Here is a 20,215-nt window from a genome sequence, read left to right as displayed (position 1 = left end):
TTTATGTAAAGGAATTTACCTTCGATTGTGATAACATTGGACAAACCTTCATCACTCTGAATTTCGTGATTGGTATCACAAGTATCTGGTAAACCAATAAGTAGTATGATACCATAATTTGTTTTGATTTTAGAAATTATTGTTTAAAATGAAAGTTGGGCTTAGTTAAACTGCAAAACTGTGTGCAGAAACATGGTGTATAAACAAAAAGCATATATGCACCAAATCAGAAGGCATTGCTAAATAATGTTCTATAATTTGCGGAGAACGTCGTGAGCTGCGTGAATACTGAATTGGCTTGCCGTTATGGATTTCACGGGCATGTTTTTGGAATTACAATGTAGGGCCATGCTTTCAGACTCATTCCAGGCATTGGGTGCTGCTTCCTGTTTGAATATGTTCTATTTTACTGTATCCATCACGTTTGCGTATAAACCATTGTGTGTTTGCATGTTACCTGTATCGTTTTTGACCTGTGGTTTATCTGACAGATTGGGCGCCAAATCCAGGAGTGTTGTTTTGCAAGATGTGTTTGGGATGTGGCTGATCAGGATAAATAACGCCACTCGTTTTGTTGGGAACTGGAGCTGGAGCCCACTGATTGAATAGGAAACTTCGCCCGTGACAGAATGTACTACTGAAGTGGGGTTTTGTCAGAATGTGCCTGGCTCTTGTGTTGAGATTGTATTCGCTCCTAATGTGCAGTGAAGTAATTATGCACACATGCAGGTTGGACACTTATTAAGCTATGGTAGTTTACTCTCAGAGCTACAGGATGCCATAAGTTATTCGGTTATGAAATTACATGCATTGTAAAGCTTAAAACTAATTAAATAAAGCTGGTTTTGAAAAGGTTGGTTTGCATTATGCATCGCCAACTTAATAATGAAATGTAGCCTCTGCGTTTTATCATTGTTGTGTAAGCAGATAGCTTCTGTTTTTCAGCAGTGTGTGATACCAACAATTGCTAGATAGTTAAGAATACATTTGTGGTTAAGAAAATGCAAGTAGGACAATTTTATTTGAAGAGTACCCGCCATTGCCCGCAATGTAGCCGGCAGTAGAAGTATTAAAAGCTCTTGCGGCCTTTTTGGGTCGGAATGTTGCGGACCAGAAGGCTCGAAAGTCATAGCCCTATCGGCTAAGAATAGATTTGAGCCAATGCATGTAATTCATGTGAATCCTTGACTCATAGCAAGCAGTGCGCTCCTCGAAATTCCTTGGCTGACCACTCATACTAAACACCGCCCAAAGTCAACTTTGGTTGGCGGCGTCCCAGCCCGCGGCTGCCACGCAGGGACACCACGCGTGCTGGGGCCATCGAGAAACAGATTTCTCGAGATGCCGTGAGGAATTCTAGTTGTTTCGGCACGAAGGTGCACGTTCTTTACTATTTTGAGGCGCCCACTCTGAAGTGGTGATGATGGTATCTGGTTTTATGGGCGCTGCGATTGCCGGGGTCCTGTTGCGCCCCATCCGCTCAAAAGTGTCCCTGAAACTTTTTTATACTTTTATTTAGCCACTTTTTCACGTATATTGTCATGGATGGTGGTGCATTAAAACACGTTGTTAGCGATAACATTGGTTGGTGGAAGTGGGGAACTGCATTATACAAAGCTGTACTGCATCGTAAAAAGATGATTGTGCATTGGATTGATACAGTTTTACCCGCTTGATAACTGCCACCGGACTTTTTGTCAGAAATGTGACCGTATTTTTCACTTTTTCGTTGCTACATCGGGAGGCAATGGTATGTGCTTGGCCCTCAACGTCTTCGTTTTGGTATTGTAGGGTCGCCGTGGTGTTGCGCGCTTCATGCATTTTACACGGAATGCACATTGGGCTGATGTCATATGCGACCATTTTCTTTCCGTCATTGCCGGCTGAATTTCTTATACCATGGCTTGCACGAATCTTCGGACGAATATGTACGTGCTAGATGGAATTCCTGTTGGGACGCCAAATGAGAGCTATGTTCAAGATGGTCCACGGGCTCTGCTGTAACACCGAGCGTTCCAACGTCGATTCTGCCAACGTTGGTGAGAAAGTGTCGCACGCGCACAGTCGGGACCGCCTTGATGGCTGCCACAGCTTCTCCGGAGCCTTGGCTCTTCCGCTCCAAACTACGCCACCTCTTCAGCCACAGCCGCCAGCGCGCCGTTCGTGCTGAAGCAACGGGCTTGCTCGGTGTGCTGTCGCCGTTGCCGCCGCTGAGACGTCTCCGTCACCGCGGCCCGCTCCGTTTCAGAGCGCCAGCACGTCTGCCGCACCTGCGGCGTGGCCTACGCCCACCGGCGCAACCTGACGTCGCACATGAAGAAGCACCTGGGCCAGACCAGGTGTCCCGTCTGCTCGCAGGCGTTCGCCATGGTGTCGCACATGCGGAGGCACATGGCCAGTCAGCACGGGCTGGCTGTGGCCGAGGTGGACCGCATGACCCACAAGAGGCGGAGCGGTCCGCGGCCGGCGGCGCCTGGCCGGGACGCAGCGTTGGCGACGCGTCCCGCTGCTGCTGCGCCCGGGCCGTGGGACGTGGCGGACGCCGAACAGCGGCCGTGGGACGTGGCGGACGCCGAGCAGCGGCCGTGGGACGTGGCGAGTACTGAGCAGCGGCCGTGGGACGTGGCGGACGCCGAGCAGCGGCCGTGGGACGTGGCGGACTCTGAGCAGCGGCCGGCGCGCTGACTGGGGCTGCGGAGGCGGAGGGCGGCGATGGTGGCAGCGTTTGGGGAAGCGGAGAGGTGATCTTGGCCTGATGCCGGGCCTACGGAGTGCCGTCAACGGACGGGATCATTACAAAGTGGCTGTGATTGGCCGTGGTGTTGGTTGTTCCAGATGGCCGAGCTGGGGCTTTGTGTCGACGCTAGATTCCGCTTGGGCAACCTGCTGCCGTCAAATGGGCAAAGAGAGATAGTCTAGTTCGCTGCAGCGTGGATGTGTATGACATTTTCTCGCACGCGATGGCGGGCTGTCGTGATGTAGTCTGATGACATGACGAGCACAAAGGCGCCATGAAGTTCAGTATGCATACTGCGTTATTTCCTCAGTAGGCCCGTTAATCAACTGCGCTGCGAGCGCCGCGTGCTGGCATAGTACCACAAGGCTGCTGAGTTAAGCAGTCGCGGCCGGCTATATCATAATAATCAAGGAGCCATCTGGGAATCCGCTGCGATTCAGTTCAGTTACTATTCGTGCGGGAGGGCTAGTTGGAGGGAGTGCTCCACATTTGTATGCGACTGTGAGCAGACATATGCGTCTCGAAGACGGTGTGGTACAGATTGCAGCCCTGCCCTTTTTAAGACGTAAACCTCTCTAGTGCCTGGGCTACGCGTCTGTCAAGGTGTGCGGACTATTTCGGGGAGACTATTTCGAGGTTACCCGGGCATCCACGACGCCGTAGTAATGTCATTCCAGTTAGCTCATTCCATTAGGCACGGGGCAGTCAAGATCAATAAAAATATAATTGTCAAACCGTTTATATGTGGCGTCCGTGAGCACGATCTGATGTAAGGGCCATCAGTTGGCTCTCAAGCAATGTTTTACAAGATATGATGACGTACTCAAGCAGTGGCGAATTGAGGAGCGTATTTATTAAACAGAAAAATTGTGTTGTCTAGAGAAGTATTTCACATAAAAGTATACCTATGGTCATAAGTGATCTTTTGTCATCATATTTGATGCTTGGTAATATTTTCAAATGTGCAACATGCCTTTTAATGATTCCCCCCTTGCGGTGAACACGGTCAGGCTCTTGTGTGCATAGTGTATTGTGTTTTACTGGTCGCGCTGGCAGTGAGAATTGATCTTTTGTTTATTAATGACGAATATCAGAACTCAGTGTGGTTAGATTGATCGATTTTAAGGCCTGCGGACTTGGTCTGTGCTTCCCTAAACGTTTAGCAAATACAGTTTGACGCGGGGTGGTTTCGTTATGTCTCTATGAACTTCGGTAATGCAGTGCAGAAACGGGGTACCCATGGTGTAGCTGTTAAGCTGCACGTCAGGGACACCAGAGGTACGGAGTCCACGGTGTCCGCCCTTCCCTCCATGGTGAGGGTCAGGCGGCGCCCTGTAGTCTCAGCAGTTGAGTGCGTCGTAGAGCCCAATGATGCCGCACTACTGAAATTATAAACAGGCTGTTAGCGAATATGACGAGAAACAGGGTACAAGACCGGGCTTTCCGACGTGTTTTTGTCCAGCTTCGTCTGTGCCACTACGTAGGCTTGCTGGCTGCTGCACTGTGCTATGGAGTCGCGAGCTAAGCGTGCCTCACGTAAAGTTCGAGGCCCCTGACTGGTAGCAGTGCACTGGCGCCGACTCGAACGGCGAGTGGCAGGACAGCGTTAGCCCCTCTCCTCTCAGGCAGTTGCGCTTGCTTTCCTGCTGCAAGCAGTCGGCTCCCACCAAACAGTCGGCTCCCGGCTCCTCCACAGCTATACAGTTATCGCTGTGCCTATGTACAGTTCTATACAGTTCTCGGTGTGCCGATGTACAGTTCTGTACAGTTCTCGGCGTGCCAGTGTGCAGTTCTGTACAGTTCTCGGTGTGCCGATGTACAGTTCTGTACAGTTCTCGGCGTCCCAATGTGCAGTTCTGTACAGTTCCCGGTGTGCCAATGCACAGTTCTGTACAGTGTGGATGTGCCACTCCAAGCCGAACCGCGCCCGTGGCGGCCTGCAGCGGTAGCGATCCACGCTGCGGGGCGCGTGAGCGTCACAGCGGAACTGCAACCGTCGCTGCTCCGTTTCAGGAGGCCTGCCCACGTGCCACGTGTGCGGCGCCTCGTACGTGCACCGGCGCAACCTGACGGAGCACATGAAAAAGCACGCCGGCCGCACCACGTGCCCCGTCTGCCATCAGCTGCTTGGCATGACGTCCAACATGCGCCGGCACATGGTGACGCGTCACGGCCTCACTCAGGACCAGGTGGACCGCATGACCAACAAGAGGCGGCAGTTTGCGTCTGAGGCGCGCGTCGTCGGGGGAGTGCTGACCTCGACGCCGGAGACGGGACCGTCGTGAGCTCGCGTGGGCTGGGCAGATCGACGGCTTGGTCCCGTGACGCGGGCGTGTGTGCGACGTGTTGTGTGGGTGATGGCAGCTCGCACGATTTTCGGTGATGTAGCGCTCCTAGATGGCGTCGGGGGTGCAGCGATACTGTGTGGCAGAGTGCAGGAGTTCCGTTGATGTAGGGCTGGCAGATCTCGTGGAAAGCGGCAGGGCTTAGCCTGATGCCTTCATGCAGTCTGCCGCTCAAGGGGCCAGGTCAGCGAAGACCTGCGATCGTGACTGATGTTGGCGTCGCCGGTGACGCGGACCGACAGAACGTATCCTCGGTGGCCTGTGCAGAGACATGCTACCAACAGCGCGCGTCCGCGGCGGACTGCACCAGTGGCACGCTTCGCGGCACCGACTGATTGTGCGTTAGGGGTTATCAGTGGTTCGGTCAGGTGGCCCCGAGTCGGGCCCCGAGTCGGGGCCCGGCTCGGGCGATGTGTGATTTTGCGGTTCAGGGTATCGTGGATCATGAGATGATGGAGGCAAGTCACATCGTCGGCTGTGTTTCAGCTTGTCTCGCCACAATCAGCGTGAAGGACTGTTATGCTACTGACCTCGGCAGCTGCGTGCTGACCTGACCGTGCCGATCGTGCTGACCTGTTATGCTACTGAGCTCGGCAGTCGCGTGCTGACCTTGACCAGACCACTGTGCGTTAACTCACGATAAGCGAACACTGAGCTGTTGCACCAGCATATGGGCTGCCTACTACCTCGTGGTGGTGTGCGATTGCGAAGGTAATGGCAGATGGCTGACGGTGGTTATTCATGGTGAGGGGAGTCGGCGAGCAGGTGCTGTTGGGATGCTGCGGTCGCGTCCGCGCCCGAGTTGACCGGCTAGTGGACACATTCGGAGGGTCGTTTGGCGGTCCCTTCAAGCAGCAGCTCGAGGATGCCTTTGCCTGCGTGAGTTATTTAGAAAGCGTATGCACGTGGATGCCTGCGCCATCTCCGTTGCTGTATTGCCTTGGTAGCTTGCTTCCCCAGGCATGGTGGCCTGTTGTCATGTTTGACACGCTGACGGATTTTTGTTGACGTCAAGGGCTGACGGACGTCCAGCGGTGCGGTTAAGGATGTTTTTTATGATCACCAGCGAAGCAGTGGGATGCCAGAGCCTTGCAGAAACGTAGAAGGATGTGTGCAGGTGGTGTTTGGGCGAGGCAAATTCTTGTTTAGGAGCCTCGCGCCAGGTTGGAAAGATGGGATCCTGCCGATGATGGCTATTTTTCTGTTTTCCCGTTGGGTCAGGAAAGCACATGTAATTTAGGTTTTGCATTTGCGTTGGTCCTTCCTAGTTTTACCCTGTTGTTTCGTATTGTAATAAAATGTGTAAATGAAACAATAGGCCCGCACCGGCTTTCTTTCAACCATTACCAGTAGTGTTTTAGGTAGACTGGCTACTGGATCGCATTTAGTGAGTTGACCACGATCACAGAGTGATTTTAAACGTTTCGCGCTCATCGTGGCCGAGGCATCGGACTGACCTTTGCCGAGGTGTGAGACGCCGAACTCCGGTCCGGGATTCCACGATGTAAGGGTTCGGTATGCACCACTGACCGCTCGAAACACTCGTAGTCTGGTAAAAAGATAAGCATCGCTTTCCTTTCCAGTAACTGACGAGCAGCCGCGTCTTCGCGTCTTCTATCCCACTTCGCGTCTTCTCCAGGTGCCAAAGTAATTGGTATGCTGCACTAAGACCTGTTTTGTCTTCCGCTGAAGACAAAACAATTATGACAAGACAAAACAAAAAAAAGACAAATTATGTTTTTTCTTTTTTGCTGGTTTTGTCTTCCGCAGAAGTGTGGCATCGACAATAAAAAATACCAATTGACGCTCTTTCCTTAACTATAAACGCATCTCTGACTGTTTGTTTGGCTGATGGTCTCAGGCCACGTTTAACGAATTGCATTTGTTTATTGTCGGCCTTATCACTTTGATTTGGCACTTTGAATTCTGATTTTTTTTAAGTAAAAAAAAACAACACGTAAAATTTATCCAATCTTTGTTTTAAAACTTATGATCGATTGAGATGCCACCGCCAGATGTTACGCATTTTCCAAAAGCAGCCTCATCATAACATCCGTGTCCACACATATGATGGATTTTATGAATGATACGAGTTATGGTCCTGTCAGATGGCGTCATTTCATCACAAGCTGTTTAAGTTGTCAAGCCTAGCAGGGTTTCTCAGGGCAAAAGGGTAACGAAAAGGATATTTCAGAATGACTCGATGTGGAAAATGAAAGTTGAAAGCAATTCATTTGTTACGATTTGAAAACAAGTCCTTTGTTACGTTTTTGGTGATTTGACTGGGTTGCGGAATGCGGCTGTTGAGGCGCTCTGACTACTTCACTGCGCGGCTAGCCACACCGTCTTCGAAACCGCCAATTCAGTGCAGCTCATAGCAATGCCCTTTTCAAGCGTTGAGTTCATTCGAGTCGCCCTCAAAACCGTTGGTTCAGTGCGGTTCACGGCCATGCCCTTTTTAAGACCCAAAACCCTCTATTTTCTTAGTTTGACGCCCGGAAACTTTGCATGGCGATGAAGAAACGTCACACGAATACTGCTACTGCATTGGTCATGTGGTGTCTAGGTCATGTCATGTCTAGGTCATGTGGTCATGTGGTGACAATTATCATCATCGAGTTATTCGTGCTTGGCGTACGTCAGCACAACTTTAGGGACCAATGTACTTCAATTGGCTCTCAACCAGTATAATGCGTTTAGCACAAGCGGACACGAATCACATCTTGTGCTACATCGTTCAAGAAGTTGGGAAAAAGTACGTGATAGATGCAAATGAAGCTAGAAATCGGATAACTTTAAAAAGCGCCATAGCCGAGCATGTAAATGCAAGTAAACGTTATAAAATCACGGAGAAATATGAAAGAACACAAAGAGTAGGAGCTAAAACGCGTTCACATAACGATATTCAATTCCGGCTCTGCAAGCACGCACCGATTAGTAGGGCACCTCTCGAATTTCAAGTCAAGGTGAGGACACCTGTCGAGTCAAGTTTAAGTATTGCAAGTGTGAAGCCCCTCCGCTACGGAAGCAATCCCATGCGAAGACCATGGTCGTTTTTATGACGATCATTCAGTTCAGGTCTGAACGACTACGGAAACACAACTTACCAAAAGCTTGTAATGTAGTAAGTGATAGGTGTTGCATAACAACCGGTCGCCGATGCAAAACATTCTAAATCCAGCGGTACACCCAATGCCCTCTCGGTGAATTGGTCAGGCTAGACCGGCCAAATTTGACAGCACGTCTGAGTGAAATGGAGTTTTGTAATGTAATGGTATTGAAGTGTGATGGTTGACAAAAACAAACTCAAACACCTTACAATTCACACTCAGCGGCCCCAATTACCATTAACAGCACAGTCTCAAAAAGTCAGCCGAGGCCAGCAGAAGCCAGCAGGGACCAGTGATAGTTGGTTTTTCAAGACGCCATTGTCACTCTAAACAAGGCAATGTTTTTAGCCCTTAGCAATTTTCCAACGTGCGCGCTGCTCACCTCCCGGCGTCCACAAACCTTGCCTGGTTTCTTTACTTAGTCTTTTCCATAGCTCATCACGGGCGACTGCGATTTCTTCGCCGTGTCCAAATACGTTATTTAACTGTTAGATGTAGTATTTTGATGACGCTTGTATGCTGTTACATAAACTCTTCTCAACTTGACCCCTGATATTAAGTCTCGCACAAATTTGGACGCACTCTCAAATCCGCAATTTTCATCAGTACGTGTGGGTTCCTTAACGAGCAAGCATTAATGTCTACATTCGCGGATCGGCACGGTCGATGCGCTAACAAGAGACGTGCCGGAAAGCGCACTGCATTCTACCTGTATCACGCCAATGAACTGATACGCTCAGTGGCGCACAGGACTCCTGCTCCCTTTGCCATCCGGATCTCCCCACATGCAAGTCACAACCCGCCGTCCCGTAACTGGACGCTGGCACACGCGGATAAGACTTGGATAAGACATAAGACATGGATAAGACATGGCCGGGGCGGCGCGGGCGCACAGTCACCTCGGGTTAGCGCTGCGCCCACAGTATAACCTAAAGTGTATAACCGCCCACAGTATAACCTCAAGTGCAAAAATGCGTAACTGGCGTAAGAAGGCGCAACTTTTCTCTTCAGATCCATGAGTCAGGCATACTGGGGTGTCGCTGAGGGCAAAAAAGGATTACGTGCCACGTCGTAGCTCTGCAGTTCGCACAAGAGGGTTTTTTTGTATATGCTCACTTTGCCGTATCGTTATTTAACATGATTTGTTCAGCGCAGTTGCGAGGAATATTACGCAGTCATAAGGACATTTTATTATTCGTGATCGAATAGCTAGGAGAATACTTGTTTTCTCTGCTTTGTTTTGAACGGATTTGAACGGATGCCTAGATTTGAATGGCCTAAGTACTGCTCTCGTGTCTTGCATAAAATGATTCCACAGTTTTTGGTTGCAATCCATTGCACGGACTTACGCAAGCGGATGAACCAGGAAATCCCGTGAAATTCACACTAGTATGGCATGCTTGTTATGTTTGGACATAAGCAACCAAAGAGCGCCGCCAAAAAAGCTACTGATATTCGTTAAAGCCTGAAAGCCAATTCTCAACGTCACCGCATTGATGACTCTGGATGTCACAAATAGGATGACTCGTGACTGTTTTGTATCCGAATTCCGTGGACGGCGGAGAAGCATGCCAAGACAAATGGCCGTCAGTTAGCTTCCATGAGTAGTATAGGTATGGCGAGGCTGGCAACGTCGTGGTGAGTGGCAATTCTTTGATACGCTAGAAACGTTTATCATTTCTGGCTAAGGACCAAAGTCGTCTTTATCTTCGGATCTGGCGCGAGAGGGTCGCGTTGGCGGTGCCTCGTGCTTTCATACCTGAATGGTTCGGTTGTGAACGGCAGAAACGCATGCCACAGCACCATGTGGCACGATATTTCGCCGGTGCTTATTTCAATTGGCGTAGTGGTTGCGTCCGCCTGTGAGCCATGTCAGAACATCACATAATGCGCGATGGTACAGAGGCAGTTTGCCTGTTTCCATGGGCGTGCGACGTCATAGTCGCAGCTTACGCTGACCTGTTGGAGCCTATTGCAAAGCGCCCAACGCTGTGCTGGACTCAATCCTGCCTGACTCAGCTCCCGAACTTTCCGTGCCTTCCCGTCACCCTCTTGTTGGACGCGCGCGGCGCGTGGCGCGGCGCTACCGTGGCTTGGACTGTCAGCGACTGCCCCAGTCGTCTTAGCTTCCAGCGACCGTGGCTTCCCCGTGAATCGAACTCGGACCGTTCGCTTAGAGTTCCGCTGCTGCCAACTCTGCTAACGTGCCGCACTGTTGCAGGCGCGGTGCACCGGTGCGACGTGTGCGGCAACGTGTACAAGTACCGCGACTCACTGCGCCACCACCGCAAGAAGCACCTGGGCCTCACCACGTGCCCGCTGTGCGGCAAGGTGTGCAGCATCGTGGCGGACCTGCGCCGCCACTTGGAGCTGTCACACGACCTGACCGGCGACCAGGTGCGCCGCATCGTGCCCACCAAGAGCAAGGAGCGGCCGACGCCGGCCGCCAGCGGTCAGCCGCCGCCGCTGGGCGAGGCGGACGGCTGGTGACTGGCGGGCTCGCCCGGTGCCTTTTGAGGCGTTCCCTCGACACCGGACGGGGTGCTCCACCTGGTGACATAGGGGATGTCTCGTATGCTGTCTGACAGGGCGAGTGTGGGAGAGAGAAGAAAAGAGAGAGTGAAGCTCGATGACTGGCGAGTGGTCGACTTCGAGGGGTCAGTCTGGGTGTGCGAACATTTGTGCCGACCGCCGGTGTCGATGCCACGCGTTTGGATGCGTAAGGGAAGCGCCAACGAGCCAGCTTGCGTTGCGACCTGGAAACGTGTGGCCGCCTTCCAAAGATGGGCCGTCCATTCCAGACGCTTTTTCGTTCTGCTGTGGAATAGCACGACTTGCGACTGCCAGCACTAAGTGAACATCAGTTGCGAGCTGATTCCGGTGTGGTCTGGAGCCAGCTTTGTTGACAAGCAGCAAGATTCGTGGAACGGGCGATGCGCCCTGTGTGTCGGAAACAAAGTGGGATGGTGATGGAAGCGTAATGACGCGTCGTTTGGTCTGAACTGGGTCTGCGCTCTTGAATGACTGACCGGTGTGAAGTTGTCTTTGAAACCGCATCGAGTTGGTTGGCAATGTTTCGCAGGGAGTCGAGGCCTCAGAGTCGTGAGCTGTCTTGTGTGTCAGTCATGTTTATATCACTGTAAAGTGTGCTGCCGCGAACTTTTCGACCATGTTCCATCTCATTTGTTGAACGGGCTGCACCATCGCACCCCTCATCACATCATGATCCTCCACCCCCCACCCCCTTGGTTGAACTTCCTCAGCCAGCAACAGGCACGGCTAGCCTTGTAGGTATCCCGTCGCGGAATGCTTTATGAAGCTGTGGACGCATGGTAAACCGAATTTCCATCCTTTTTGTTATAGTTCCGAACGATTAGAACATGCTGACTGTACTCTGGAAGTGGGGCATCGCCTTTTTGTGTGGTTGTCAATAAATTGTGAATATGCACTTCATGTGGAAATTGACAGTTGTGTTCGTGTGGTTGAAATTAGTGTGCATACTCTCGCGCACTCGCGCGCCGACAGCGCCGCTGGTGTCGGAGGACGCCGACGTGGAGCGAGCAATGCCTGGCCTGGCGCGGGTCCTCGAAAAACCACATCAACGTATTTTGTATGCATGTACGTTTACGTATTTACAACAGCAAGCGCCGATGTATGTCCTTATGCCAAACGATGCACCACAGCCCAGCGCGCTTGCGCCACCATGCTCAGGCTTGTTTGGTAGGGTTTTTCTACAATACAAATGTTCAACAGCTTTTCACAGGGCATACCTGCATTGTAGGAAAGTGACATATGTTATGCTCGACATTTTCTTGACTTTAACCGGCATCGCTTTTCAAGCATCCACGCGATGGCATAGGTTTGAATTTTGCCGTATTGATATCTTGAAACCCACGTCCGGAAATATGTTGACAGCCGTAGCAAGCGTGAGACACTGAGCTACCCCGTTTGGATTCGCGATGCTGAACATGGGATCAGAAAAGGCCAGATATCGTGGCGGAAGTGACCAAAGATCGTGGCGACGAGAAGGACCCGCCCACTTGTCTGCCAGGCACGCATTTTCTCGCATCTGTGCGTTGCACACCGCCCTCCCATCCCGCACGGCATTTCACTCACGGTTCGTGGTAACGCTATGTTGGGATTGACCACACTGATCACCCCGACTTGCTACTGACATGGTCTCATCGCAACCTGCACCCCCGAGGCAGTGTTTGATTTCAAGCCCTGCCCATGTGTTTTTGTCCATCTGCTACCGTCTTTCGCACTGCTGGTGGCTAATGCTCCCTCCTTTGACAGGCGGCATGAGTTGCAAGATCTGTGGCAAGTGGTACGGTCACGAGAAGTCTCTGTCCCTTCACATGAAGGTGCACGAAGGCCTGACGGTATGCGTTGTCTGCGGCAAGGTCTCCAGCAAGGTGGCCGACTTGAGGAAGCATCTCAAGATGGTACACAAGCTACCACAGGAGGACATCGATCAGATTGTGCCGAAACGAATGCAGCGAGGACTGTACGCAGGGGAGCAGTCTTAACCAGGATCCGACGAAACTGCTACGCGATGCCCGACAATGTGTGCGATGAGGGTCCACGCCGCAGAGGTGGAAGGAGGTGGTGCGTGGCATCGTGGCCGGGGTACGACTGCGTTCTACTCTGCGCTGTGCTCTGTGCTCTGTTACGTGCTCAGGTGTACTCTGTTGTGCCTGTGGAAACACACGCTCTTGATCAGAACGCGCGCGGGTCTTCAGACTTCACGTGATGCCCTTAGCTGTTTCTGCAGTACATCGTAATGTGGGACGAGTTCGGTATGACCCTAGGTGCCTGCGATGATCGCTGCGGCGTTTCGATGGGTTGACCAAATGAAGACATGAAGCCTTCGTGCGCGTCCATTTGGGCCAGGTTCCAGGGCACCATGGACGCACTCGTTGGGTACTCTGTTAGACACGCATCACAGGCGGCACCCGTGAGGAAATCAGGAAATGTTGTAATAAATGTGATGCATGTCCAGTTATGGGCACTTGCACTATGGTTGCGCCGTTTGTTAACATCACACAAAGTTTGCGCGCAAGAATACATCAAGGTGTATTGTTCGATTTTTTGCACAAACTTCTTGGACAGCTGCTGGAGTTTGGGTAAACTCGCGCTGCAAACACAGGTTTCGTTTTGAGTTAACGGCATTTTGTGTTTAGTGTCTAGTGTCTGGACGCTCGGATTGGTGAGCTTCACTTTTCACTTGAAAGGTATGTTTAAAAGAACAAGATGTTCGCGCTTCATAGGTAATTGTCGCCGCCGCGGTACGTTCCGCTTCACCATCCATGCTTCTCTTTCAAAAAGTCATTCTCTCACATACTTGTCGACTCCTTGACGTGATCGAGCGCTTAAGGCAGAAACGACTGCCCTCCCAAGATCTGATGTCAACTCTGGAGCTGCAGACCCTCCCAATACAGCCGAAACCACCACACACCCTTCACACAGAGACAACAGGCCATAATGGCGATACGCCCCCCCCCCCCCCCCCCTCTCCTTAAGGACCAGTCGGGGACGGCGGCTAAAGCAGCCGAGAAAAGATCGCCAACGCCGTGGTCAGGCAGTTTTGAGGACAGCGTCAAAATCTGTGTTCGGAGCGTGCGACTCATGAGAGACGCCCCGAATAAACGGTCACGCCTCGAGACCCAACGTGTCTGCTCTAACATGCTCGCAGGGCGGCGACTGTCTAACATCCTGGCTCTCGTGGTCTGCAGTCGTTCTGGTAGGTCACTTTGACCCAAATGAGAAAAATGTGTGGCGTTGGGGGCCAAAAACTCAGGAAGCGGACTAAGCTCGGCGCAATTACACAAATTCGGAAGTCCAAGAAGTTGTCTGGATTGACTCCCTGTAAGACAAAAGGACTGCAAACAAATTCACTCAGTTGCATTTATGCTTGGTCCATTACTGTCTAGTCTAAAACGTGATGCGTATTGAACCCTAACGCCGCCACTTGTCCGCATTTGCAGCGAAGCACATCTGCCCGCTGTGTGGAAAGACGTACTCGAGCCGTCTCTCACTGGACCTGCACCGCAAGGTCCACTTCGGCCTCACCACCTGCGCGCTGTGCAGCAAGACCTGCAGCCGGGTGAGCGTGCTGCGCAAGCACCTCTCTACTGTGCACCGGCTGGACGAGGAGACGATTCTCAAGATGGCGCCGCGCAACAGGAAGATCGTGCGGCGATGAACGGCGCATGCGCGGAGCGGCGCGTGCGCATGCGCTGGAGATTTGATTGGGGATTTGTGTGCGTGTTTAAGGTTACGCGGAGGAAGCGTGCGCACCACCGATGTGAGCTTAACGTCTTTGAGAAGAAGAAAATATTGCGCGGACGTGCATACCCATGACCGTGCCCATAGTGGTGAGATGGGCTAAAGACTCTTGCGTGCACACTGTGCATATGGACAGACTCAGACAGAAACCTGTCTGTGTGGATGCGACAGGACATGCGACCGTAAGAAGGACGACTGCGTGAGTAATAGATGGTGCGTACGCGTTTTCCGTGCTGTGCTGCTTGGAATGTGGTCATATTTACAGCTCAAACGCAACCTTTGGTGAATTTGGCTGACGGTGCAGCCTAGCGCCATCCTCCACCCAATCAGCAAAGGCCCAGTGCCTTTGCTGATTCATTGGAGTGCGTTATGCGAGGAGCATTGCGATTCCCTTCTGGAGTGGTGCTTTTTTAATGTCAAAGACTCATCCCATGGATTTCGTCGGTCTCGTTTAGAAACTACGTTCGTGTTACTGTGTTCGTCTGTTGTACCTCGTCCATTCGATATTTTTGTCACCAGCGCCTGTGCCATTTTTATAATATAGTAGCATTGCAGCACACCTGGTGTGGCGTTTGCTCTTCTTTTCACGGTCATGTGAGTTCATGCATGATACCAACATGTCGACCAAGCATGTCTTGATGGACTGTTTCCCGCGGCGTCTGTTATGTGGGCAGGGCATTTTATTGCAAGAGCAACAGCAAGAGCGAAGAGTACTACATTAAGATACATTCGCAAAAAGTTTGAAAGGTGCTTCTGATACCGGTAAAGGCCATCCAGTTGCAGGAAGCACAAACTTCCCCTGTTCAAGGCAGTGAAGAAATGCCATTTGAGCCGCTGGTTCTCGGAGTTCTTAAAGGATTAAGCTTGTACACCGGGGCTCATTGCGGTATGTTGATACGCTGGCTCACTTCCCACGCGCTGAAGCGAGGCTTAGCGACGTGCGACGAAATACACCTGAAAATTACAAGTCGAGCGCGGATTTGCTCACTGAGTCAACGGCACTGCAGATTCGAGACGTAAATGAACTTCACAGATGAGCTGTCACCACAACACAAACAATGCCTCTGTTTGGCAACGACAGTATTGTTGGTCTTGGTGAACATATTCACGTCGACTGGGACTCGCACGCACCCGACTGGTGGTGTCGGACTCGTCTCCACCTAAAACGGGTTCACTTGGCATTTGGGCTCCGTCAGATGCAGGTAAATAAGATATCCACGTGCGCAATCAATCAAACGTTTTCTGTGATCAAGCCTTCAAGCAATTCAGCAGCCGGACGGTACTTTTATGAGCGCTTCTATGAGAGGTTAACTGACATCCATAGCGAAACTCTGGACAGACATTGGTCCATTTTCCGATTGTTGAACTTTGTACCGAGCCTTGCGCGAGTATTTCCTCTGTAAGGTGGATCATGTATGAGATACAACGGTTCAATATCAATAATCAGGAGTACTTTTTCAGTGCCTGGGGCACATGATTAGGTACCCGAACCCACCCAAGCTCACATTGTTTTATTTTATGCTAAAATGTTTTAGTCATGCTTTGGCCATTGGACTTAGCCATGGATAGGCGTTTACAAACATGACCAACGGGCGGGGTAGGGCGGAGGTAGGGAGGGATACCCTGGAAAAGACGGAAAGGCCCAGTTTCATCCCTAATATCCCGACATCCCCATCCCCTAACTGGTAATTTGCCGTGTCCGCAGCGTTGTTCAGCTGTGACAACTGCGAGAAGACATATTCAAGTTACGTGTCGCTGCACATGCACCAGAAGGTGCACACCGGATTGACCACGTGCGCGCTATGTGGAAAAACGAGCAGTCGCGTCAGTGACCTGCGCAGACACCTGCACTACGTGCACAGGCTTGGTGATGACGCGATTCAGACGATGGCACCGGGCAGCAGAAAATTGTTGCGCCGCTGAACGGCGCATGCGCCGACAGAAGACGCGTGGAGTTCCAGTTTGTTCAGGGTTGACACGGGCCAGACCCACGCGTGGTCTCGAGTGTGGATGACTCGTTTCTGGGGAGGACGGAGAAAATTGTTTCTCGCTGACGTAGCCGGCGTCCATGTGAGTTCGTTGTGCGTTTGCTGTTCTTTCGCTGTTGCTTCGTGAATCTTGCTGAATTCAAACCAGGAAAATGGTGTTTTGATATGCATGCTGTCACGATGTTGAATCTGGTGCATCAGTGTATCAGTACATTATGCCAGCGGGTATCTAACGATGATTTAACGCATTAAACGATGGATTTTGAAAATATACGTTATATTCCAGTTCCTTGTGCAAATATACACCTTATGCTGACGATTTTGACAACGGCTCCATGCACCTTGTCGTTTCAGGAATCCGTGCTAAGGCACGGACGTATCTCTTCGCTTAACACGCGTCCGAGTGGCCGGTTGAATGCCCTTTGCTCAGGTGGGGTCAATTTGACCCCGCTGAGATCTTGAAAACTAACATAGCTAAATACATCAAATTTACAGGGTGCACTGGCCTGCACGTGAACTCTGTTGTGTTAAAGTTTGGGGTTCCGGGGTCATGGCTTTGGGGTCGAATAACGTCAAACACAGTCCAACTCCAGATTGGTGTCTCGTGCCCCCGGATCTCCTCATACAACCGCCGTGGTGCTAGAAACCTGTTCTAAGCAAAGGATCAGTGAGATAGAGACCTTTTACTGTTATGTCAAATAAGGTCAATATATAAGGTCAGAGGGACCAAATACCTGCCAGTTTGCTTCTTGTGTTGTCTGAGCGTCTGTGGTTACACCAGGTGTTGTGTTCCTAAAATATATATATTGGCCTGGGTCATTTTAGGTTAGTGACCTACTTTGACTTTTTAAAAGCCCATAGGAGATGTCTGTTGCGGTCCCTGTAGTGAATAAATTTAAAATTAGCACTAAAACTACCCCATAAAGTCAAGCTCTCCAGTAAAAAGGCAGATTAGTTTTGATCTCAATCTGACCTTCATACCTGAACCTAGGTCAATGGAATTGGTTTTAATTCTAAATGTAATAGGTGCATTGCCTAAGAGACCATCTTAGGACATGCATTGTTCGTCTAAACGCCCGTTGTTGCATCACATTGAAACGATTCCCTGGAAATGCTTTCTGACAGCAATGGCCTAACTTTGACCTGTTATAAGCCAGGAACGTTATAATGGTTCAGTCTAATTTTTAACATCAAAAGATCCGCTACTTAATTATCTACAGCTTATGCAAAGTTTGGCGCGGCTACCACCGCGCCGTTCGGAATCGTTCTGGAAAACCTCCGGGGAGGTCAATGTGACCCCCACCCGAGCGCGTTTTAAAAGTCACGGTTTGGCCTGTCACTTCGCTGGTGAGCCGCTTCTATGCCTTCTGTGTTTCGTGTGCATCTGTAGTGCACGTAAATTGGTGGCGCGTCGGTGCCGGAGTCACATATCCATAGCATGATTCGTTCTGGCATTTGCCGTGTATCACTGCGCTTTGACTTACCTTATACACTGCGGTAATCAGAGTACAATACGCAAATATACAATCTGCATAGCTTGTTTTGTGCCGTAGGTATGCGAATTTGGACATGATTTGCTTGGATTTTTGTTGCGAATTTTCCGGAGCGATCGCATTCTGCCTAGTGGTCGCTGAAGACGTGACGTAAAGGAGTGTTCCACGTTTGAAGACATTGCAGCAATCATCATGTATTATGAAATAAGGTCACTTATAATTATTGATATACTTTTAAGTGGAAAAGACTTCTGTGAACAACACAATCTCTCTATTTAGTAAACATGCTTCCCAATACTTCGTTACTTGATTGCTTTATAGAACGTTTCTATGACGTCAGAGATGCTGGATGCCAAACTGGCCGAGCGAAATTGCTACACTAGCTCTCATTATCATCCCCCCAAGAGATGGTCGCAGCGGTGCTGGACGTGTTCGCTGAAGTAAATGCCACTATGGGCTCGTGTTTTTCCCCTTTATCGTGACCATGCAGTGATCAAATTCAATAGATATCTAATTGGCAAGTCGCTCATATCTGGCGTTCGTTAGCACGATTTCTAGATATAACGACCGTCAAGTGGCTCCCAATCAATGTCATACAAGCTACGATGGCGTAATCAAACAATGAAGCATAGGCGAGCATATTTAGGGCACAGATAAGTATCATCTACAGCAATATTTTTTACTTAGAAGCATACGAACAGTTATAGGTGAGCTTATTTCATCATATCTGATACGTGCTTCAACGTCGTCAAATGTGTAACATTACCTCTAAAGTATTCGATTACACACCCCATTTCCGTAATACCAACAGCCGTGTCCAGTTTTTTATCTTATGCAGCACACTTTATGATTCGGCATTTAAACTTGCACAGTTTGCTCTCCTTTGACTGCGCTCCAATTGACGTCCAATGTATCTGGAAATCGTTCTCACGAACGCCTGACTTGAATGACTTGATGGTTATGTTCTTGTCGTCCTTGAGCGCTGCATGGCCAATGGGGCGGCAGTAAATCAGTGACGTTTTTGTGACGTCTCGCATGCATGAGTGACATTGAAATAGTCTGCACATTTTCGCGGGCGTGTAGCTCAGAAACTAGAGGGTTTCAAGTCTTATGTCATGAGACACATACATGTATATGACAATAGGTATGACAAGTCTTATGTGAACTGCATGCAATGATCTTCAAGATGGTTGTTTCATTTTAGACCCCTACACAAATGTGGTGCATGAAGTGGTTGAAATCACCGTTGAACCATCAAAAAAGTCCTGGTATGTGTACAATTCATATAGAGAAGAGCATAAAGACGCGTCACTAAGCCGCGACGACGCGCTTTAGTGACGTCACTAAATCTGGATGCTGGCCATAAGCCTGCTCTCGGGGCACTGGTGTGGTATCAGCCATCTAGTAGCCAAATTCATGGGATCGAATCTCATGGGATCCAAACCAACTATAGCGGGAGGGGAGGGGGAGAAGGGGCTACTGGTAGGGGTACGGCTACGGAGAAACATGGGCCCGGCGGAAACAAAACGAGTCCGAGTTCAGGGGTGCATGTGCAGAGTTTTCCCCGGGGCACGTGCCCGTACTTATATCAGTGGATACATAACAGAAATTATAGCGAGGACGCGTCATTAGGCGCCATGCAACAAATTTGGCGAGCCGGTCCCGCTGCCCTCACGTTAAATGAGTCTCCATCCGAGTCACAGGGGATCCGAATACGAAAACACTCGGTCCGCCCTCATTATGGCTGTGCGAGATCGGATGTGATAAAGACAATGCCGCATCACACTCGGAATTGAAATGGGGACGATTAAACGCCACGGGGGTCCACTGCCGCATTTTGTATCGTTATTACACCAGATACTTATTCAGATACAGATACCACGACGGCCTTTGCTTCGTAACAGGGCATCCTTCGGAATCTAGCAGGAATTCTCCTTCCTACCAGGGCATCCTTCGGAATCTAGCAGGAATTCTCCTTCCTACTAGGGCATCCTCCGGAATCTAGCAGGAATTATTCTCAACTGGAACGTGACTTCGCGTTGACCGGGGCTCAGACTATCCAAATGATCTGTATGACCAAGCCGTCCAGGATCCGACTGACGTCACGGTCCGCATTACACCAGACAGGCGTCGGCTAGGAGCAGGCGTCGGCTAGGAGCATGCGTCGGTTACGAGGGGGAGTTGGCTAGGAGCAGGCGTCGGCTAGGAGCATGCGTCGGTTACGAGGGGGAGTTGGCTAGGAGCAGGCGTCGGC

The 20,215-nt window shown here is 50.5% G+C and overlaps 1 protein-coding gene across 1 annotated transcript in view; it reads left to right on the top strand.

The window, feature by feature from the left end:
* The window catches only part of LOC119114425 (protein bric-a-brac 2), a 29,170-nt gene extending 14,657 nt beyond the window's left edge, over nt 1–14,513 (top strand). The window contains exon 6 of the mRNA XM_037238592.1: nt 14,180–14,513. Coding sequence (XP_037094487.1) covers nt 14,180–14,397 — 218 coding nt within the window. The 3' untranslated portion in view covers nt 14,398–14,513. The remainder of the gene's footprint in view (nt 1–14,179) is intronic.
* Nucleotides 14,514–20,215: the final 5,702 nt, after the last annotated feature.

The sequence above is a fragment of the Pollicipes pollicipes genome, unplaced genomic scaffold, assembly GCF_011947565.3.
Source record: "Pollicipes pollicipes isolate AB1234 unplaced genomic scaffold, Ppol_2.1 Scaffold_1600;HRSCAF=1878_pilon_pilon_pilon, whole genome shotgun sequence".
NCBI lineage: Eukaryota > Metazoa > Arthropoda > Thecostraca > Pollicipedomorpha > Pollicipedidae > Pollicipes > Pollicipes pollicipes.
Note: the sequence above shows the minus strand (reverse complement) of the source record. Positions and strands in the feature narration are given on the sequence as shown.